At 47.8% G+C, this 23,636-nt stretch overlaps 1 protein-coding gene across 4 annotated transcripts; it reads right to left on the reverse strand.

Annotated features, from left to right (window-relative positions):
• Positions 1-455: 455 nt before the first annotated feature.
• tbc1d16 (TBC1 domain family, member 16) lies at positions 456-23,485 on the reverse strand. 4 transcript variants are annotated; one of them, XR_012926460.1, is made up of 14 exons: positions 23,265-23,485; positions 20,230-20,442; positions 19,675-19,837; positions 18,227-18,562; positions 12,039-12,236; positions 11,049-11,196; positions 10,774-10,938; positions 10,162-10,310; positions 6,705-6,839; positions 4,965-5,151; positions 4,624-4,803; positions 3,613-3,759; positions 1,404-3,105; positions 456-1,310 (listed from the first exon to the last, which is right to left on the reverse strand). XR_012926460.1 is itself a non-coding variant. In XM_076024105.1 (13 exons), exons 2-13 carry the CDS (start codon positions 20,408-20,410, stop codon positions 2,803-2,805), a joined length of 2,292 nt encoding a protein of 763 aa, XP_075880220.1. In that variant the 5' UTR covers positions 20,411-20,442; positions 23,265-23,485; the 3' UTR covers positions 456-2,802. The 4 variants fall into 4 exon arrangements, 2 of the variants coding, with proteins under 2 accessions (XP_075880220.1, XP_075880221.1); XR_012926459.1 differs by having other exon boundaries at positions 456-1,369; XM_076024105.1 differs by having other exon boundaries at positions 456-3,105.
• Between the last annotated feature and the right edge of the window lie 151 nt (positions 23,486-23,636).

Below are 23,636 nucleotides of genomic sequence, written 5' to 3' on the forward strand. Positions count from 1 at the left end.
AAGGTCCGTACACATTTTAAAGCGATTTAGCTGAAGTGACTGTGGTCATGTGACCCTCAAATTGTTGGTCGTCTCTACATCCTCTGCAGTCTCTAAAAACAGGAAAAGCTGTCTGAAAAACCCGGTGTTTGCATTCGACAGGAACATCGTCAACTTCTACCTTTACGTAGTCAAATGGTTTTTGTTGTAGCTTGTTGTCGTTTACTTACCACCTGCCTGCGAACAGTCGTGGTTCTCCTTCCCGCAGCATCAGGTTCCCTTTACTGTTCCTGAAGTGAGGCCTGCTGTAGAACCAGGTGAACACATTCAAATGGATGAACTACTACGACGATGATGATGATGATGATGATGATGATGATGATGATGATGATGATGATGATGATGATGAAGTCCTGAAGCTTTTGACTGGTAGTGTGCATGTCTCCATTAACAGAACACAAAACAATACACAGCCGTGATGCTACAACTTGAGCAGTATTTTAATGATGAAAAGGTCGTGTTGTTGAAAATCCCAGCACTGTTTTTGTTTTTTGCGTTGGTTTTTTTTTTTTTTTTACTTTGTATCGGATCACAATCACAAGTCATTTGTCGTCAGGAAGGCATTTGTCAGATGTTTGGTTAATGCAGGTGCTCGGCAAAAAACACTTGTCACTGTGATTTCATCCCCGCCCCACCTCGACCATCCCCCTCGCTCGCCATGATTAGACCGCTCGTTGCACGGAGACGCAGCAGCATATCGAGGAGAACAAGAGGGACGTACGTGGTGGTGAAGAGCTCCGTTACACAGGGGTGGCCATTAATTACGCAAGTGAGCTGCAGTGCCTGTGCAGGAACTGTGATTTCAATGAGGACCTTGGAAAAGAAGTCATGAATGCACTCACTCACAAACGCGTGCAGACACACACACACACACACACACACACAAACAAACGCACACGTACACCTCATTTGCTCAATTGACTGTAATTTCCCGAGCCTGGAAAAAAAAAAAGGAAAATCTCAGCAGGCATTTCCAGTCAGCAGCTGCGGGTGATAACCGATCAGGGGAAAAGGAGCAGTTGGAAACGTTGCTCGCCAAGCGAGAGCAGAGAGAGGAGCCAGAGGCCACGTGGGAGGGTCGACTCCGTTACATTTAGCAGCAATTTGAAGATGTTTTCATCCCCACGGAGAGAAGCTCAGGAGAGCTCGGGGGTTGAAAAAGAAGAAGAGAAAAAGTCCTAGGTGCGGCGAAAATCTTCACCTCTGGGATCTGAAAATCACAGAGGAGGCAGGATCAAAGGGCGTCGAAGCTCACAAGTCTTCTTCTTCTTCTTCTTCTTAAAGTTCACAAGTCTTCTTCTCCTTCTAGCTCACAAGCCTTCTTCTTCTTCTCCTTCTAGCTCACAAGCCTTCTTCTTCTTCACATTTCTTTCCCCTCTCTAAGATTGGGCCTCGCGTTAACTGCTACAATTAAAGAGACTTCTTTCTTCTTTTTTTTTTCTTCTTCACGGCTGGCCTCCAACTCATTCCCAGATGTTTAGAGGTCACTCCGGTACACACACACACACACCCACACACCCACACACACACTCAAACGCGCACACGCCAAACACGCGGCGCACCGACTGAGTGAAAGAAACACCGATACATTCATGCGGACTGATTTTTTTTTTTCACTCGTTTGTTTTTCTTAGTGCCGATAGTGCATTTCAAGGTAGAAGTGTAAATGAAAACCAACAATGCTGTGCTGCTGATGAGTCATCACAACTCAAAAAAACCCAACAATTGTCTGTCCCTGGACCTCCCAGCCCCACCCCCACCCCCCCCACCCCCGGACGGAGGCTCCGTCTGATTGATCCAATAAAACTCCGGCCCGGAACACTCGAACGGTTTTAGCTGCTGACGCTCGACAGGGAAATATCTGAGTCTGCCAGTTGATTTCCTCCTGTCTGATGCGAAAAAAACAAAACAAAAAACATAATTCAAAACATAATTTCAACACACACGCCGCACACGTGGACGAGGAGTCGTCGGAGCCCTGTCGTCATGTGTTGGTCTTGTAAACACATTCTCACAGCCGCTCCGGGGCTTCGCTAAAACTCCCCTGCGCTTGTCACGCCCTCTATTATGTCAAGGTTTTGCTCATGCAAGGATATAATATTGCTATATATTCTCTTTTTTTTCCTCTCCTCTATAACTGCAAACATACACTTGGTCAGAAAAGTGAAACGGGGGAAAATCGGAAAGTACCGGCAAACTTGTGGTAACCCCACGAGCAACTTCACCCCCTTCTCCCGTTTCAGCCCCGGAGGCTTTGGATTACATGATTAAAAAAAAAAAAAAAAGTCCCGTCTCAGACTTGAGATACGCACATATAATTTGATATTCACTCAAATGTTCTGGATCTTTTTTTTCTCCTCCTTTCTTTTCAAGTCATCCAAGTCCTGTGAGTAAAGCTCCAGTTTCGGCCGGTCGCCTCGGACCCTGACGTGACCCCTGCCCCGAAAGAAGGCGAGCCAAGCCGGGCGGCGGCAGCGGCGGCCGAGTGAACCTGAAGTTGCTCCACCGGCAAACCGGATGCCTTCTGATTGTCCGCTCTGCTCCGCCAGGGAATCGGCTCTCCTTCGGCGTGAGGCTCCAAATGTTATTAAAACATTCCGGTAAGGCAGTGTTCACACGTTGCAACACCTGAAGGGATCGTGTGTCGTGAAACTAGACGAGGGAGGGCTGCAGGGGGGGCCAGATAGCACTTCAGGAATCCAGCAGAGTCTCCCCCGCCGACTCCCTACCGATCCCTGAGCCGAACCTGCCTCTGCCTCCACCTCACGACTGCTTCCTGAACGTGAAAATGTCCCGGGCTCTGGAGCCTTTCTTGCACAGCGGCGGTGGCGTGGTGGTGGACTTTGGCGAGGGCGACGGCGTGGAGGACGGGGAGGGCGAGGGCGAGGCCTGCGGCGTGGAGGTGCCCCCGTAGGGGCAGCTCTGCGAGTCGGGGTGCTCGCCGGAACATTCCACGGTGGGGATGTAGCGGCTGTCCCACATCCCCGGCCCGCACAGCTTGCACAGGTCGTGCAGGCTGCACGGGATCCGCGGCAGCAGGCGGAACTGGTAGAGGAGGCTGCGGGCCTGGAGGCGGAAGGACGGAAAAGAGGGTTGCAGAGTGGTGAAAAGGGGTGCGTTCTCGATGGCGTTGCGCCTCAAATCAGAAGACTAAGAAAGCAGACATTACGGCTCAGAGGGGCTGGATGGAAAAATCCGAGAAGCGCAAGACTGCAAGGCGTGCAAACACGGAGCCACAGTGTGTAGATGCAGCATGCATAAACATGAGGACGCGGGCTCAGCCACGGGGAGCCGGATCATAAATTCTCAGCGTGCCATTTAGCACCTGGGGGACGTCTGCGTGCAGGTAACACAGCAGTCTGAGCACCGGCAGCGCTGCTTCATGCAAACACCGTAAGATTCTTTGGGGATGGCGTGTTTTTTGGTGTGTGTGTGTGTGTGTGTGTGTGTGCACAGCGAGCGCGTCGTCGCCGGCGTGCAAACAAGCTTGACAAATGTCACGGCATCTTGCAAAAAAAAAAAAAAAAAAAGAGAGAGAGAGAGAAATGAAAAAAAAAAAAGGCGCGGCGGTACCTTGCGCAGCACCAGCTCTCCGTTCATGTGCATGGAGAGGTTGCTGAAGTGGAGCAGCATCTGGTCGGTGGCGAGCTGCTGCTCCGTCACGTCCTCCCCGTACAGGACGATGATGGCCACGCACAGGAAGAGGTGGAAGTAGTCGGTCTGCAAAATTTAGACAAATAGAAATATTTTTTGGTCACCCTCCGTATGTTTTTGTGTGCAGGACAGTCAATTTCAAAGCAGCACTGGCTGCACACACACACACACACACACACAATAATAATTTGTCAAATAGAAACTCTTGCTTGTGGTTCACTGGGGTGCATGACCTTCACTAGTCTAAGCAACAGGATGGAAGCACTGTGCCATCTCCACCCCACCCCCCCGTCATGCATCCTGCGCCGCAGAGGCCTCGGCATCCAGCGGGGGGAGTCTGAACAGATGGCGCCGCGCAGAATGACTGACGTGTGACTCTGGCGTCGGCGCGAGGAGGCGTTTACGCCGCGAGTCGCGGCGGGGATCCCGACCACAGCTCACGGATCGCCAAACGCCACCGCTGACACGATTCGCGGGGCAGATCCATGCGCCGCCGCTGCACGTCTGCGCAAAGCCGCTTTGCATGAGTAAAGGACGGAATGCATTTTTGAACAAAGGTCCTTTAAGAAAGAGTTAATCTTAAGCTTTGTAATGAAAAAGATGTCACTTGTCACAAATGGTAGAATAAAAATGAATACTGCTTCTACTAGAATGAGGAAACGTGACATTTGAAGAGAATTTAGGAGGATTACTGTCTCCTGTGGTGACGAGATTTAAAGGAATAACACTTTTTTTCCACTGTTGGGAATGTTTAATATATCTCCCTGCAGGCTCCGGAAAAACTATCCAAATTTGGTGCTGCAGTGAAACCAAATGGGGTCAAACGTGTCTTACATAATGTCTGTGTCCTACCAACGTGTGTGTGTGTGTGTGTGTGTGTGTGTGTGTGTGTGTGTGTGTGTGCGCACGCGCGTGCACTTTGCCCCTGACCTGGTAGTGAGCCCAGCAGGCCTCCCACATGCGCAGGGCCTCGGTGTCGGGAAACTCGCGTTTAAAGCACAGCAGGATCCAGCGGTGGCAGAAGAGCAGCTGCAGGCCGTCCTCCCCCAGCCGGGTCAGGTGCTGGTGGAAGCGGGGCAGCATGAGGCGCAGCAGTTCCCGCAAGTACATCTGGAGTCGGGGGGGTGAGGGAGGCGTAAGCGATGGTGCGCAAGGCGTGTTTTTCAGTTTGAAAGGCTAAATGTCGCTAATTAGGATTGCTGGAACCTTTTTTTTTTTTTTTTTTTTCAAATTTGTTATTACTCCAGCACAATCCGACACGTCCCACCCACCAGCTGCCTCTCCATGTCCTCGTCCCGCGGCGAGCTAATGAAGATGGTGTTCTCCATGAGGCCCACAAAGCACCAGAAGGTGTCGCTTTCATCCTGGATCTCAGTCAGCAGGGGGGCCACCAGGTCAGACATGCCCTGACAGTAGCCCATGTCGGGATTAAACACTGCATAGTTGAGCAAAATACGCCTGTGGTGGGGTGAGAGGAGCAGACGGCGACGTCTTGACGTTAAACGTGTTGGCTCCCTTGGTGGAGAGAGAAAGCGCTGAAATATGTGCTGCCAGACAAGGAAGTCATCACTGATGTCCAGGAAGTTAAAAAGTCTAATAATTTAGTTGCACTATTTTTTATTTTTATTTTTTTTTTAAATGTGGTATTAAACAGTTGTCTTTGTAACTGGTCTTTGATTGTGTATGACAAATGATATATGATGAAGATATATGTAATTATGCAGCAAAGACAAACACATTAAATAACTCGAAATATGCTTTTTATGAAAGGTGGCTATTTTGAAGAAATGAAATTTAAATGTTTGAGTTATTTTACCCTTTTATATTTTCTACATAATTCTATGTGTGTTCATACATAGTTTTGATGCTTTCAGTGAGAAACTGCAATGTCAATAGTCATGACAATGAAAGAAAAGACATTAAACCAGTGGTTCTCAAACTTTCTCTGTCACGCACCACCTTGGAGGAAGAAAATTTTTAATTTGAAATTTGATGTGGCTGTGTCTTGAAGGATCCCGATGAACCTGCAAGTGGCCCCATGTCTCGAGGACAAAGTTGACTTTTCACCCCATAGACTTGCATGGCATTAGGGCAGTGGCTCTCAAACTTCCTCTGTCACGCCCCACCTTGGAGGAAGAAAATTTTTCCCGAATTCTTCTTTTCGTCCCTGTCAAATATTTGTCCATCCTGTGTACCTGAGCAGCGTTTTTCTTAGCTACAACCTACTGAACACTTTTTGTTAATTGTTCCGCCGTGGAAAAATTTCCGAGGTGAAAACATTAGTTCCCCCGGGCGCCACGTCTCCCTCCCGCCCGGTGTTTCGTGCCCCCCCAGACGTGACTCTGCTCCCCCCAGAGGGTTAGGGTTAGCCATCCACTTTGAGAAACACTGCATTAAATACATGAAATTTCCCTCAACCTTAAATATATTTCTTGCTACCCAATGAACCTTCCTGTACTGTATGAAGTTGGTGGCTTCAATAACCTACTTTTGTGGAACTGCGGAAAAGTGAAAAAGAACAAAAGTCTTGAAATAATAACGCAAAAGTGGAACAAAATAATCAGAAAGTGACTTGGTAGTTTGTATTGAAAAAGAAAACAAAGCAATGATTTGAAATTACTTGAATTGGAGCGACGTGGATGACGTATATTATAAACATGACATTAGTCATGTGCAGGGACATTAGTGCCCCGCTCACAAACCTGCGCAGCTCTGCCATTAACCTTGCCAGATATAATACCCACACAAATTCCAGGAACCTCCGTGATGAGAGCCACCGAGCCAATATGCTATTTAAATCCTCTTGCCCCTCGTTTAGAAAGTCATTAGCGCTGAGTATACATCAAAAGTGCTCGGGCGGCCTCGCCAGAGTCAATCAAATGCGAAACTCATTTCCGGCTTCCCCCGGGTTTGGATTGATGAGATGAGTGAGGTGTGTCGTGCGTGTGAGTGGGGCCGAGGGGATTGGGGACGGAGACAACGGGAGGGAGGGAAAGTGAAGAGGCTCACACCTCATGATCTCCACGTTGGGGTTGTTCTCGCCTCGGAAGAAGTGGTTGCTGCGGTCGGTTCGCACCACGTCTTTGTCCACCGTGAACTGGACCTTCCTCCAGAACTCGCTGTGTTCCTCCGGGCTCATGGACAGCCTGAGAAAACACACACAATTGATGCAATTGAGATTTTAAAACAACTTGCTGTCGGGAATACACTCCTGATCGAAATCTTAAGACCAGGTAAGAAATTGCATTTCCATTTCCATTTTTGAAAACCTCCCCCAAATGTTCTCAATTGGATTTAGATCAGAGGAACACGCAGGATGGTCCTAAAGAGTGACGTTATCCTCCCTTGTCAGGTGGGCATTGTGAACTGCAGCATTGTGCCAGTCATCAGCACACAGACGAGGGCCCTCAGCCATGAGGGATGGCCGCTACAACATCTCCACGTAGCCAGCTGCTGCTTGACGGCCCTGCACAACCTGAAGCTCCATTGTTCCACTGAAGGAAAAAGCAGCCCAGATCATGAAGGTGCCCCCTCCACTGTGCCGCGTAGAAAACATCTCAGGTGGCCTCTCCTTGCCAGTAACGTTGGAAGCCACTGCATTTTTTTCTCATCAGATAATAAAACTTTCTTCCACCTCTGAATGTTCCATGTTTGGTGCTCCCTCGCAAGTCCAAACAGACAATTTTGTGGCATTGAAGGAGACGTGGCCTATGAAGACGGTTTTTTGTTTTTTGAAGCCCTTCACTCGCAGATGCCGTCTGACGGTTATCGGGCAGCAGTCAGTAATGCCTTTAATTTGGGTCGAGGATGGTCCCGTGTCTTGACGGGCAGCCACTCAGATCCTCCAGCTCAGCGCCGGTTAAATTTTGAAGGGATCTTTCACAGGTGACTTTCACCAGGCTATTAAACTCCATCTATCCCTCTAAACGCGAGGCACCATCGTAGCTGCTCGCTCCATGTATAACACTAATGTACTCAGGTTCTAACAAGCAGAGGGGATTTAATTAACACTGTTTGTTTTCCATGTGGCCCCACCAGGATTCACGAGCGCGCACCTGATGCAACGCCGCGCAACTGTTTAGTTTGAGCGCGGTGTGTTTGTGTGTTGTGTGGTTGGACCCTCCTGAGCCACCCAGGTACCCTTCACCGCATCTCTCCAGGGCGCCCCTCACTTTGCTTCACGTTCTTATCACTTAATATTACTTGTGCTGGTGGAATCAAGAGCAGTTGGAGCTCAGGGAATTTTGTTGTTGTTTTTTCATTCGTCTTTTTAAGGTCGTCTTGCTTGCATTGCACAACAATCCTAACGCTGCTCCGGTAATTGTTATGCTTTTGAAGTTGACGTTTGCTCCCATGAGGTTTAATAATTTAGCATGTCGTACAGCAGAGCATTTTACAGGCATAAAGTTCAAGCAATAAAATACAAGATCATAACCATAAAAGCGGCACCAGATCATTAACTTGACAAGTAGACCATAAATCAGAAATGTTACTCTCCTGCTCGACGACCACGACCTTGAAACAAAGCCGTGTGTGGCCTGAGCGGAATCTGAAACAGTGTTGTGATGTCAGCTGAAAGCCGAAAAGCAGTTCTTTATTTTGTCACGTCAACACAACACTTATTTGATTTCCAAAACATTGTGTATTTTTATTTTATCTTTTTTTTAGAAATAAAATTGTATAAATATGAAATCCCCTTGGTCAGGTCTCCACTGAGAAAAACAGTCTTAAATAATTAAACAGGATATGTTACCTTGATATGTAGTAGGAGCTCCAAGTGCCATCATTAACATGTACATTTGCATTAGGTTGCTTCTTATAAGAGACGACTTGGAATAGAAAGCAAGAGCACAATCCCCTTGACAGAATATTAATATCAAACCGAACATGCAGAACAGGAAGCAACCTTATCAGAGCATCAACCATATTAAGAAAAAGCCACTACAAAGGCGCCAAAGCAGTGGTGAATTCCAGGAAGCTCTCTTAGTCACACAGAGTTCAGAGAAGTGCGGGAGTATGAGTGAGAAAAGAAGTACGGTGGGGCCAAATACCAAAGACTCTGCAAAACACCAAATAACAGGGTGAACTTGCCAGGACAAATATCTGACCACACGATGATGAACTGTGTTTAGACAGGACATCCGTGCGCTCAGCCACCAACCAACAACCAACACCTAAGGTCATTAGACCAACATTATAATTGTTTGCCACTGGTTTTAAATTCTGCAGAAACATCACACTGGTGGTCTTCACTGTACTCTAAGTATGTCTTTGCTAATGTTGTCTGATTGCTGCCTGCATTAAAAACTAACTAATTAACTGTATTTTATATCCAACTGAGGGACTATAATGGAAAGGACCTGTGATTACAATGTAGCATTATGTTTTTATGTTTTATGTATGTATATATATATGTGTGTGTGTGTGTGTGTGTGTGTGTGTGTGTGTGTGTGTATGTATATATATATATATATATATATATATATACATATATATATATATATATATATATATATATATGTATGTGTATATATATATATGTATGTGTATATATATATATATATATATATATATATATATATATATATATATATATATATATATATATATATACACATACATATATATATATATATATATATATATATGTATGTATATATATATATATATATATATATATATATATATGTATGTGTATATATATATATATATGTATATATATATATATATATATATATATACATATACATATATAAAAAACACAACACAGACTGTTGTCAGTCACAAGTCTGGTGTATTTCAACCATGTCTTTAAACAGTATCACTTTCACTTACAGCTGCTCAGGCTAAGAAAGGGAAGCACAGTTAGGAGGCACGAAGGGAAAAAAAGACACACAGACATGTATCCTTGCTCCTAATGATCGACTCGTGGCCCAGGAGGCTCCCGCTGTCAGATGGTCTTTGGAGGAATAAACACCACAGTCAGAACACGGGCTCTAATTATCTGACTTCGATAAGACATTGTGATGTACTCAAATGTCAAAGCGCCGCACCGTCGAAAGCTGACCAATTATCATATTCGCTGTAGCTGCACCGTGCGCGAAGAAGCACGCGCATACTCAACCTTCTGGCTCTGGGTTAGAGACTCGCGTTTGAGTGTGTCTGTGTGTGTGCGTTTGTTCTCATTTCCCTTCTGATGGGGGAGAATTATCTGATGAGTGCTGACATGTTTTTCTCTCTAGAGACATTTTTATTTCACACCCGGCACCTCCCTTTAACACTTCTCTAATTGTGCCTATTGATTGCTCGGCGGCTGTTGTGAGGATAGACCAGGGGCCTGACTTGCAGGCGGTTTAATGTTTAACAGGCGGAGCAGCCGATACCGTGGCAACGTGGCCGTTTCCCAGCGTCAAGTGCGCTGTTGCCGCTTTTGTCACACTTGACACGGAGAAGGCGAGCGGCGCTCACCTCCTTTGCTGGATGTCATGATAGTGGGTGCGTTTTTGCAGCCTCCAGGCCTCCCGCTCCTGAGAAGTGGAGTCGTAGCTGTAGTAGTGCAGCAGGAAGGGCCACACTTCGCCGCGGATGGATGGGTCGATGCCACCGAAGAAGATCGCCTTGGTAAAGAAGTGGGGGAAGAAAAAAAAAAGCGACAATGAAGCAAAACACCACGATAACGACGATTACGCGGTCATCCGGCAGCGCAGACGGCGCAGCTGAAACAAGAACCACGGCGGAGGAGATTCAATGTTTCAATTCCATAAAACCAAGACTGCTTAGGTAACAAAATGAAAAGAAACTTTGAAACACTGCTGAACATGTATGCTCAGCGGGTACAGTACCCCCCCCCCCCCCTTTGTTTGTGCAGTTTCATGTTTACTGAAAAAAAGGTCTTGGTCACAGTGTAACTGCCACTGAGTCATTTCAGTACGTTGCAAACCGTCAAACCCAGAGGGTTGGAATGAGTCACAGGGGAATATTGGCCGAGGCAAACGGAGAATGGAACTGAAAGTTGCGGGAAACAAAGAATGCGGGCGTAGACTTTCAAAATGACAAAGACGCTGAGGGTCGCCGAGGCACCTTGCGTAGCTTATACTCCTCCTCCACCTGGCCGTTCTGGTTGAGGTGACGCAGCCAGGTGCTGACGTCCAGCCGCCGATACAGCTTCTCCTCCGGGTGGGTCTCCGCCGACGGCAGGGTGGGCCTCTGGATGGAGAACTGCATGCAGGACTTCTCCACTGTGGCCTGAAGGGGGGCGAGGTGGGGGGTGGTTGCGGGGGTGGAACAGTTGAGTAGGAGGTAGAAAATAACTCGTCCTGGTAAAACCCGACGACGTTTGGACTACAGCCGCTGACCTGGTCTTTGAGCTGAGTCTCCCTGCAGCACTTCCACTGCTGGAAGACTTCGGCCAGCTTGTCCAGGCCAGCGTGGTGGAAGTGAAGGATCTTGTACTGGCTCTCTCTGCTGGCGATCACCAGCTGGCCACTGGTGCACGCCTCATCGCTACAGTGGAACAAGTAATGGTTAGCGGGATGGCTCATTATCATTAATACAGTATTACATTACATACGTTTTATAGTGTTAATAAGGCCCCGTTTACAAAGCCGGTGTTTTCACCGAAACCGCACTTTTTTGAAAACGCCGATGTCACAGCTCTGAAATCCCTCCCCCCGCCCTGCAACCTGTGTGGCCGTGAGGTGCAGACGAGATGACCACTCTTGACTACAACTACGTTGGACAGCGGACCTTTACTGCTGCTACTGCTACTAATGATCAGCCTGCAGTCTTCCTATTAACCTTCACTACAACAAACCGCAAACAATAGTGAACAATAACACGCGGTGCTCATGGATCGTGGATTAATCGTGGAAAGTGAAAGTAAACACAACGAAAACTATGTGAAAACCTTCCGTATTACTTTTTATTGATTTTCTTTTGGGTCAGCGGACTGGGACACTGAAAAAAATGTTAGCAAATTTTTACTGGCACGACTCCCAGTCAATCTTAACGTGTACCTTTTAAGGCTTTGTGTTCTTAACCAACTCGAAGCAGAAATTCAACTCTGTCGTTTATCCACACCGTTATTTCACCGGCGACCTTTCTTTCTGTGATGCTAATGTTTTTAGCGAGCTCACGATTCAGGTGGTCTTCTTCTTCCGCCTTCAGGGAGTAAACCTGCGGCGCCACACCAGGCCTGGCATAGGTACGACATCGTTTTCAGTCGCTTCCAGCGTATCCATGTAAACGGGATATTTTTGTTCGTGTCAAGGACCCCTGAAACATTTTAGGGCAAGACAGATAGTCCCGCCCCTTAGCCCCTCCCAAACCCGTGACTCCCGGCTCACCTGAAGAAGAGCCTCAACGACCTCATGTGACCCAGGTCCACCCTGAAAACGCCGCACAGCTGCTCCAGCGCCAGCACCTTCTGCTGCTCCTCCCACCTGGCGCCCTGCGACTGGCCGCTGTAGTCGGAGGGGGCGTGGCTGTCCAAACTGGAGGCGGAGCTGACGGACTGGGTCATGGACTCATGGTCGCACAGCTCCCTGGTGGGTGCATGCAGGAGGGGGAGAGAGGTTAGAGGGGCAACACCTTGCCGCACTTGGGCCAGTCCACGCCGTGTTTCGCACGTGCACAAACATTCCGTTGTATGGCAGCGGGCCCTAAGCCGGGCGACCCGTCGGGATGATTTAATGACAATTGATTTTGGCTTCCGACCGTCGCAGAAAGAAAAACAAGCAAAGATAAAAACGATCGTTCGGTTGCGTGTTTGGGCAAGCGAGCAGCGCGTGAGCGTCATCACTCCAGCGTCCACCAGCTGTGTTTTCAGAGCGGAGCGCGGTGCGGCGCACATGGAGAAACCAGGCGAAAGCTCCCGCTGTGATTAAAGAACTTGGAGGGGATCACGTCATATAACACGAGTAGGTTATACAAACAAAACCACAGGGCTCGGAGAGAGGTTATTATTGTATCGCAGAAGTGGGAGAAGGGTTGACATGCTCTTACTACCTCTTCCATTTAGTTCTGATCACGTAACCCCAAATCATCATTACATTAATAATTATTATATTATATAATTATATAAATAATATAATCCTATGATATAATTATAATTATTATAAGTTTTTAATAAGGAACAAATCCTTCTTGCACTTATATGGCACATTGTCAGGGGTAGTGCAAAATGGAAGGAATGCATAAAGGCTCCTGTTGACACACACACACACACACACACACACACACACACACACACACACACACACACACACACACACACACACACACACACACACACGCACAAGTAATAATACAGAAAACATTCACATGAAAGGGCTCAGCAAGCAATAAAATATTTTCATTCCAGCGACATGTCGGCCATGTTGAGAGTCTATTGAATCCTTTTCCAACACACACACACACACACTGAATGGCCCGTATCTAATGACCATAATGCACCCTCAAACATGTCTCAAGCAGCCAGCGCTGAGAAGGTGAACAGCGGTGAGCTGCCTTAAAACCTGCTGGTAATTGAGATGCAGTGGTCTACACAGAGGTTAAATTCTCCAAATCTCTGTGTATAATTCAGGCATAATAGAAAAGACAGAGCTCCAACAAAGAGCAAACGCTTCCTCGTTGTAATTCATTCTATAAAAGGGCCGATGTCATGCGAGAAAAAGCGTTTCCCTTTTCAGAAGACAGGTGAGGAAGAAGCGTCGGCGAAGCTGCTGCTACTTTAAAAAGGAGTCCGGGCAGGTCTAATCTATAACGCCCTGGATCGATGATGTCTGGTTAATCATTTCCCCTGTTAGCAGATGGGAAAGTAACAAGGCTGATCAATCCGAGCTGCAGCGTTTCCTCCGCTGCGGGCTGATTTACTGCTCTGCGTCTCATGTATCGCGCCACAAAACCAGAGCGGGGGAAACGCGAGCAGACGGAGACAGAGAGGCACACAGGGCTCTGCTGAGGCGGTTAAGCAATCTGCCGGGGACAGAGAGAGAGAGAGAGGGAGAGAGCGAGAGAGAGAGAGAGAGAGAGAGAGAGACAACTGGAACCACATTTTTATAACTCCAATGACTGTCAAGCGCGAGGTGTTAACAACGCCTATGAGATCGTTTACAGCAGACATTTCCCGCCGCTCCTTTGGCACACTTCGACTTCTGCTCCCGCCTCCTCCTCCACCGTGCCGAGATGAAAAGCGCCAAGAAAAAAAAACTTGGAAAAGGCAGCGCAAGAGCACGTGATTCTTGGCGCCGCTGCCAAGCGTTGACAGCGCCGTCACTCAGCGTCCTGGACCTGCACGCCAAGCATTTTGAGTAAACAAGCTGTTTTGACGGAGTCACGCTGCTGCGTCCCACCAGGGCCAGGCTGAGATCAAACTGGCCCCAGGCCTTTCATAACACCTCTCCGTGCGCACACACAGGGGGGTAGGAGGCAGGGGGGGGGGGGGGGGGGGGGGGAGTGGAGGGTGGTGCCAGGTCACCCTGAGAACCAGGACCAAGTGCTCCGGGTCTCAGAGGACTTGCGGGCCCTCCAGCTAATCCCTGAGAGGCGGCAGAGACACGGAGGAGGCGGCGGCTGGGGACGAGTGGCTGGTGTGAGCTGGTACAGTTTGAAGAAGTCTTAATACGTAAATAAAAATGTCTCTTCGTAGGGTTTAGGAGCCTCACAGAGGTGAGCAGGCTTAGACCGAGCGCTTCACGAGAGATCTGGATATAGTTACACAGTAGCCTGATTGGTATTCAGTCATGATCTTGGGATGGTTTGTGAAAACCTGTGAGGCTGACCAGTTACCAGCATCCCCAGAGTTGCAACTTTACAGTTGTCACGGCTTCAGATTTTACAATCTTTAAATGAAAGCACCACGGCAAAACTTGCGTAGGCTTGTTTCAGGATGCCATGGTGTGTTTAAATTTGTCACAGAGACTTGTGGACGTGAGGTGATCTTAAAGAATTTGCCTTTTGGTTAAAAAAAAAAAAAAAAAAAAAGACTGTTTTTCAGCCTTAAAATAAAACAGCACAGTGGGAAACGTTTACCACAGGCTCGTGCATACCCATCATCCTTTGCACTCCGCCTGCTTGCGAAGGTTTTAAATATGACGCGTGGAAGCTCATCAGACCACCAACAAAAAAAACTAAATTTGCACACTGTCTAACTTAAACTAAACGACGGCTGCAGCACCATATTGCACATATTGTAAAGTTCAGTCAAGTGTTGCACCTATTTCCCCTGAGCTTTTCCCAACCGACACTCTCTAACGTTGCGATAGATAGGGCGACGTACACTTGTGACTGAGGCCTTTAGAGCGCCGTGCGAATTTGACAGTTACATGGCCTCCCCGCACATAGAAATCATTCTGGAAAAGCCACCAAAAAAAAAAAAAAAAAAAAACCCAAACCAACCCAGAAACATCATCAGCATGAAGGTATCCCGAGCGACTTGGAAATGTGGGTTATGTTACGTAATCAGCGACAGGTGATAGTTAAAGACGCAGCACTGTGGGAACCACTTATCTGAGATGTTGTCACATGTTAAAATTCCTGAGGCAGAGCCTGCGGAGGGCACGCTGCCAGCCAGCAGCAGCTTCATAAACCGCTGCTGCAACTTGAAAGGACCTTGTTATGAAGCTTGACAGAGATTGCGGCCGATTTCTCTCCCACCGCTCGCTCGCCCTCTCCCTCCTCCCCATTCATGCGCTTTCGCTCTTCCATACGCGGCTTCTTTCTTTTTGAATGATTCCAAGTGACATGTTTCCAGTTCCTGGCCCCTTAACAGTGTCAATTAAAGCGAGCGAGAGAGAAAGAGAGATTGAGTGGGTTCCAGGGTTTTGGCTGCTGCTCGGCTCTCCTCAGTGCTCTAATCCGGGGAGCTGACATTCAGCCCAGCACAACAACCCCGGGAACACTGGGAATCAAAGGGCTTCACACAGACTTTAGTAAGGGGAGTGGGGGAGGGTGTGTGTGTGTGGAGGGGGTGTTGGGGGGGGGGGGGGGGGTTTGAGAGGTGGGCAACACCAAAAGAAACAATATTCAGCAAAAACAGGGAGAGTGGGGAGGAAGGACAGATGCAAAGTACAGCCGGGAAGGAGGGGGCAGAGGAATACAGGAGAAAGGAGGGAGTAGCAGGCAGGCAAAAAAAGAGAGAGGGAGGAATGCAAGAAGGGCAAGTGCAGTGAGAGGGCGAGAGGGTGAGAGGGAGTGGAGTGAGCAGAGTGAGCAGAGGAAGACCACGCGTAAAATAATAATAAAAAAAAAAAGGCTTGAAGCTTTGAGGCACAGGGCACTGCCAAGTCACGCACTGCACTGCACTGCACTACTGCACTACTGCACTACACTGCACTGCACTGCACTGCACTGCACTGCACTGCGAGCAGGCCGGAGTGTGAGAGTGGTTGAGCAACACAGCGACTCATGGGCCCTTGTGCGCGCGCAATCTGGCCAGCATGTCAGGGCCAAATAGCTGCACGAGGGGAAGAGCACGGAGGGAATGATAGAGTCAAACGGCCGCGGGGTCTGAGTGGCAACTCAATCTCCGTCCAGATGGCAACCCCTTGATTAAGGGCTGCTCTCTGGAAGCGCCGAGGTTCAAGGGGGTTTTTGCGGGATTTCGGGGACTTAAACAGGGCCATCTGTGATATTATAAAGTAATAATAATAAAAAAAATAATTTAGATTATGAGCTGCTTTGCATGCGCGAAGCCGTCCCCAACTCGGGAAGGTGGCCGGGCCTCCTTCCTATAAAGTCGGGCCGCTTGCTGTCAGTCTCGGGAGACCGTTAATGAGACGAAGTGACAGAGGTCTCACCGCCAGACTGCAAACCGGGTTGCCTGTCAGCCATTCTCTTATTTCTGGCTCCACCTTGTGGGATTTTTGAGTAACTGAATGTGTGACAAAGATGAAGGTAAACTAGGTTAGGTCGCAGCAAGGTTGTTCATTAATCTGCCTGATGAAACCTGCTGACGGTCAGCAATAAAGATCTTAGCCTTGCACAAATGATTACTGACTCTGCACCCCCACACAAAAAAAACCCCTGAATATCCCGAGACAACAAAAAGTTTAACCCTCTGTTTATAGCCGCCGTTACAACAACAAGGGTTCAGCAAGCTGATCTAAGAAAGCAGAACAAACACCCGGCTGGGGGTGTTGTCACTAACCCGATCATTGCCCTTTGTGGCCTTATAATAGGGCTGTTCTGCATACAAGCAAACGACAAACTAGAGCAAACTATTCTCAGAAGCGGTGAGTTCATTGATGGGTGAAAGTCAAGCTTGAGTCACACGTGACTGTTCCAATACAGAGGAGGGACAAGGATAATCGGTCAGAAATAATAACATGATTTACTTAGAGTAAGTTTGCACATATTTATTTTCTGCTTAAACATCTTGTTGACTGTATTAGAGCTAAAAAAATAAATAAATAAATAAACAAATAAATAAATAAATTAAACATTTTTTTCCTTGAGGAGTTGGCGGATACGCAGAACACATACAGGAATAACTGCACTGCGTAACTTTCAAGTGCGACCCGACACGCCGGACGAACCACTATAAGGCAACGTCACATGTTTATTTAGAGGCGGTTTTACATACTACTATTACAAATACATAAGATTATAAAATGACGGAATGGAACCCAATAATTAACCTCGATGAAAGACGAAGTAATAAAAGTGTGGAACGTTTGCTACGACGTTATTGTCAATGTCAATGTGTTTTGCATTTCATATTGGTGTTTTTCCTGAACACACACGAGCGCTCCAGCTAGGCGACTATTTGTATTTTCCCACATCAATAAACTAGCGCTGCAGCGTGTTTACTTCGTCACTTCGCCATTTCTACCGAAAGTTACCAAGAGCTGCTTTAAATAAAAACCGGGCACAACATTAGAAGGAGCTGCTTTCACCAAGTAGCTGGAACAACGGTAGTAACTACTGGAGCTACAGTGCCACCTGGTGGTTGCAAACACTCCAAGCAAAGACATTTCTGACTTGAAGAATATAATCTGCAAGGATTTTTTTTTTTTTTTTTCAAACGTTTACTATGAAGGTACTGATTAGACAATGTGACTTGGGTACTCTATCAAGATGCAATCTCACAACACAACGACACCTTGGCACTGAGTGAACAGTACGACACAGCCGTTAGAAAATTCCTCGACGCTGCCACACAACATATTTAAATCTCAGTGAACCAACAGTTTTCTCACACTTCGTCACGCGGTTCCACTGGCAACTTGCAGTGTGGGTCACAACCACCAGTTAAAACCAGGCTGAGCAACCCTGGGCAGATTAAAACTGGATTTGCCACTTTTCTCCGTTCTGCTTTGCAGCAGCGGAAAATAAAACGACAGGTTTGGACGCAGTGACCTACTATTTGAAACCAGCGTCCCCGAAGGCATCGAGACACTGAAAAATTTGTGAAATACCATTAAATCACTAATAACGATCCAGTTCTCAATGCGGCATTGTTCTCGACGCAAAACACAGGAGACACGCAGCGCCATCAGGTGAGGATTTTTTTTTTTTTTTTTAAACTGCTGACCTGCTTTCACCGTCCAAGAAGACGGAACCGCTGCTCTCACAGAGGGCCTCGCTGACAGGGGACAGGCAGAAGGGCGAGGAGAACGTGTCCGAGTCGGACCCCATGGTGCTGTCGCGGCTCACTTCGTCCGACAGTTCGCATGAGCCCTCGTCGCCCTCATCTCCTGCAGAGGGAAGCTGCTGCTGCTGCTGCTGCTGCTGATGGTGATGGTGATGCGAGGAGGAATCTGCTTCTCCCTCGCCTGCCAGGCTGTGGCTCTCTGCCGAGGCGCTGCAGGTGATGCTCCTCTCTGCGTCCTCGTCCTCCTCCTGGGCTACTGGGTGACGGTGGTGTGGCCTGAAAAGCACGTCACATGGGTACAGAACCCTTCTTTGCAACTTTGGTTGTTATTTTAAGAGAAACTTGACAACATCAGGAAGAAAACAGCAGAGATCTTTATCTCTCATATACTCTGTGAGAGTTTGGTGGGTTTTTTTTGACCCAATGCTGCACCCGCGTATTGATGTTGCACTGGAAGGGGTCTATTAAATATAAAAATAGGACAGGAGTTTGTCACATCAATGCATACACAGGTTGTTGTTGTTTTTGCTGATTATTGTTGAGAAGTTCAATTTTTATTGACACGGCTATATTCACAAGTGCACTATATGCACACCACATATGCTCACCATGCGTACTCTTAGAAAGGTCAGTCTTCAGCTGTTTGGCTTGTCCAGAAGATGATCTTATAATGGTCAACTTTAGCAACACAAGGTTGTTGTGTCTCTTTTTATAACATTACTCAGGTTAATATTAGTATTATTGGTACACATCAACAACATCAGTCATGCGACAACATCACATTTTCTACCTGCCACACGGGCTGACGTTGAGCGTTGCGTGCGCTAAATGATAATATCGCGCCAGTCGCGGAGTACATCACGTACTGATACAAAGGTGTTTGATTACGTTCTATCAGCGCTCGAAAACTCTTCATTGTCCTCTGGCCGGAGGTGCACCCCGCTTCAAGTCTGCCGTGAACGACACCATCGTTCCGCAGCTACTCGCGGAACGATTCTACAGCCAAAAGTGGCCAACAACAAAGAACACTGGCCTCCTGAATTCTTCTTTTCGTCCCTGTCCAATATTTGTCCCGTGTACCTGAGCAGCGTTTTTCTTAGCTACAACCTACTGAACACTTTTTGTTAATTGTTCCGCCGTGGAAAAGGTTCCGACGTGAAAACATTAGTTCCCCCGGGCGCCACGTCTCCCTCCCGCCCGGTGTTTCGCCCCCCCCCAGACGTGACTCTACGCGCGCCCCCCCCCCCCCACTTTCAGAAACACTGTTCTAGTAAATATAGCAAGAGAAATCACGAACATCACTTACTCATATCACTATTATGAATCACACTATTGTCACTCTTCCTATGCATCAAATCTAAAACAAAGCAATGCGACGACTTTGCTACCTTCGCCCTCGGCGGCGTGCGTTCCTGCGCACCGGGGAGCTCTCGGGCGTGATGTAGCGCAGCGCCTCCTCGTCCTGCCTCTGGATGCGGGAGTTGGGCACCCATGTCAGAATCAGAGTGGTGCCCAGGCTCTCGTCCTTCTCCGTGTGCACGCACAGGTAGCCTGCAGGGGGCGACAAACGCACAGAGAGGAGTTGGGAGGAGGTAAGGAAGTGTGCTCAGAGCAAACAGGCTGTTAAACTTAAGAGGAAACGGTGAGCCCAGAACAAACATGTCATCTGGTGTGAGACAAGAGACAAACAAAGAGACACAGGCGAACTGGAATGGTGAGAAACGAGTCGGAGTCAAGTTGGAAAGGCAGGTGGATATCATGTCATGTCAACCATTTGGGACTTCGACACCGCGGATCCTTTAAAATCTCCATCGCACACCTGATTAAAGTGGACTCAGCTGGTTATGTTTGCATTGATGTGTATAAAAGTCCGATTTATGCTCAACAATTGGACAGACGCTATGTTTACTTAGCTTTTATTTATTTCTATTTTTGTTCCTTACCTGGGTGGTGCTCGGCGAGGCCGGGCAGGGGCTCGGCGGGGTGCACGCAAACATTGTTTTTGGAGAAGATGATCTCGCCGTCCAGGCCCGAGCGCAGCGACGCTCCCCCCGCCGCGGGGTTAAAGGTCAGGAGGTCGGAGGCCTTGGAGGAGGCGCGCCGCAGGAGCCGACCGAGAGACATCTCCTAAGGCGCGGGGACGCTGGGTCCATCCTCTGGGGAGCAGAAGACGCAGTGATGGTCAACGACGGGCCGACCTCTGGGAACGTTCTGGGGGCACGAGAAGAGCGAAATAGCAACGCCTGGACGCTGCGACCTTGCACGGTCGAATCCACCGCGTCAGCTCCGCCGTCAGGTGTCACGCACAGGCCTACTTTTACTGCAGTGTCCTTCCTCCCTGCAGTTTCTCCTCTCCCTCAATCTCGCCTCTCGCCCGCCGTCTGCAGCCGCCGAGGCAAACGCGCTCGCCGTGACAACACGCGAGCCACCTTCCCTGACGATTGTACACGCACGGAGCCGGTGTGCGCAAACACACTGGGCCGTCGCCCGTGTGAAAGTCCAAGCAGTTATCAGCGGCCAGCAGATGTCGGCGCATCGGAACGGAGCTTAGTCCCCTGGGGGCTGAGGGGCGGGAGGAGGGATCGTTTGGAGAGACGCAACTTCAAGTCAGCGAGATCTCACTCAGAGATCTGGTCTATTGCTTGAGAGAGGACGTGCGCCATATGGACTCACATTCCAAGCAGCCCCTTTTCACGCGAGGAATGCCGCTGGCTCCCTTATCCTCCCCTCGCAGGGGGATGTTTGCCTCTGCCCGGTGGGGTTGGCACTCCACTTCCTGATGCCATGCAGCAGACAGGAAGTCGGCGCCAGCGTGAGACCTACATCTGACCCCGACGGAGAGATTTAACACGGGGTCGTAGTTTAGTGTACATGATTCAAAAGGGCTATTTTGTGGAGTTTCCGTCAGCGCAGTACATTTCGTGAATGCAAAGCTAGATATGACAAATTAAAAACAAAACAAAAAAACTAAACTGTGCACATAAAAGACCAGATGGACTGTGACGAGGATCATTATCTGTTGAAGAATGCAAAGGCTGAGTAAACAGAGGGACGTGGCATCGCCACCCGGATGCTAATAAATTAAACATGGAGGCAAAGTCGGCCATGTGCAGTGTTTGTTTGACTTTTTCAGCCTTCTGTCTCTGTATGTGTGTCCTCCTACAACTCTATACTTTTTTTGTTTCATGAATAGCACTTATGAATGCAACTCATGTGTCTGCGGAACATTTTTTTTTTTTTGCATCAACACAACCAAAACAAACAAACCAAAAAAAGCACGCAGCCAAAAACATATTTCTTCTTTACTCGCTGAGACACTGAACAGCTACTTCTGGCAGCTTCATAAATGCAGCAACATAAAGGCTGCTGTGCCACTGTCGGGAGGTTATTTTGGTCTTTCAGGTTTGATAGGGCTCCTTTAGGCTGGCTGTGGAAGGACATCTGTTGTTTGTGCTGTCAACACTTCGCCGTGCTCTCAATCTGCCCCAGCTCACCGACCTTTGACTGTTGAGTCACGTCCATTAATCCAGGCCAAACCTGCAGAACTCTACACCTTATAGATAACTATTAAGCTGATTGCATATGGCAGAAAACAACAGCGACAAACGTTTAACTGGCTGTGCCTTTGAAACATTGTTGGAGCTACAGATGCTCTCAGGATCTCAACTTCTGTACTCAGTCAGAAGTTCACATTAGTGCTACAGTGTACAGTGTAAGAGGAAAGAAGCCACAAAGAAGCCTGTAAACAGGTTCTTGTAGACTCTGTCTCAAGGGCTGTGCAAATGATTATGACATAATTGTGTTTACACATGTGAGCTTTTTTTGCTACAACCATCCTATTGTTGGCAAAATTTGAACTTTAATAGGCCAACAGTGTAAAATTATTTAAATCAGATTCAAACGTTTATGAGTTAGTTAAGGCCTTAGCCTATGTTCAGTATAATCAGGTAAAACCTTGTATTTTTTTAATATATTTTTTTTAAAGTTTTTAATGGAATGTAAAACTTAACATAATGTAACATAATTCAAGCCCTGCACTTTAATAATGTATAATTATGTCAAGGACAAGAAACCTGAAAACTTTGACAGTATCAGTACTTTGGCAGAACCAGGAGCACAGAAATATAACATCTGATAGATAGATAGATAGATAGATAGATAGATAGATAGGCACTTGAAGTACCAGCCTACCTTTTACAAGTATGGAAGAGGTGGGGACACCAATCCTGGTCTGAGAGGTAGATGTACCCTTTATGACATCACAGAGGGCCACTTTACCTTAGCTGACAGCTTCTAAAAAGCGAAGCCAAACGACAGAAGAAGAAAAAATTCTGGGGAGTTTGCTGACAAAATAGAGGCACACGTTCCTGTTAGAAAACACCGGTGAAAATCGTGTAATGTGGATAGAAAGAAAGTTCAGACTCGTTTACAATTGTATCCTACCTAATCAGGGTAAATGTTTCAAATAATACGAGAGACACAGACTGTGTGTGTCCCGGAAAAGCATCCGTGTAGTTCCAGGGCAGCAGCGGAGTGCCATAATGTCGGGGCTCCATCATCACAAGCAGCATCCCACCACAAAAATGAGGAGGAGGGTGGGAAACTTGGGACGCCGATACCGTCACCGAAATGCCTACAAACACGTAGCGGTACTGCCCTGACAGCTGTGTTTTTAGTGTGAGGATGAGGACAACAGCATCTCTACCCTCCCACATACAACATAAATATTTCAGCCAAGCTGTCGAGACCATGGCCGAAATGCTTAAGCTAGTGACATCTCACTGCGCCCTGGTTGACGGGCGACTTGAAAGTTGCGAAGCCGTGTTAGCGAGCAGCTGGCGACTGTCACATTGTTGGATCACGCCGGGGAGACTGCGTCTGTCCCTGACAGGTGTTATACACCTGTACGAGAGAAAATGAATGAATAGCAAAGCGGTAAGTAGATGTGTGTGGGGGGGAACGGGGCCACACGGCTCACCTTCAGTCCCGCCGCAGAAGTCTACAGCCCACGTCGAACGTCCATCACCGCCGGGAGCCGGGAACCGAGTAGCGGCAACAGGCCTCGTCCCAAACCCCTTTCTTTGGGGATTATCTCAGCTGTTACGAGCGGCAGGTTTGTTTGGTATCCTTGTGTTTTTCCGATAGTGACACACCACACGTTTGACTGCTGCTCATTCGACACCAAAAAAAAAAATACACTTCCCATTTGAGTTTCAAAATAAGAGTCTCTATTTTCCAGACTGCCTGGCTACTACCTTGACTTGAAGGTTGAATTCATCCAACTTCCTGCACGTATTTGGCTGAGCAAGTCTAACTTGACAAGGAGCATCCCGGCCATCCCCTGGATATT

The sequence above is a fragment of the Nelusetta ayraudi genome, unplaced genomic scaffold, assembly GCF_046127955.1.
Source record: "Nelusetta ayraudi isolate G7.1 ecotype Tasmania unplaced genomic scaffold, CSIRO-AGI_Nayr_v1 ptg000016l, whole genome shotgun sequence".
Classification (NCBI taxonomy): domain Eukaryota; kingdom Metazoa; phylum Chordata; class Actinopteri; order Tetraodontiformes; family Monacanthidae; genus Nelusetta; species Nelusetta ayraudi.

Excerpts from the sequence above, each read along its gene's own strand:
- tbc1d16 (XM_076024105.1), bottom strand. The coding sequence starts at position 20,410 with ATGTCTCTCGGTCGGCTCCTGCGGCGCGCCTCCTCCAAGGCCTCCGAC. Across the intron at positions 12,237-18,226 it reads TTCTTGGACGGTGAAAGCAG|GGAGCTGTGCGACCATGAGT; the intron begins GTCAGCAGTTTA and ends TGCACCCACCAG. Across the intron at positions 6,840-10,161 it reads CATGACATCCAGCAAAGGAG|GCTGTCCATGAGCCCGGAGG; the intron begins GTGAGCGCCGCT and ends GTGTTTTCTCAG.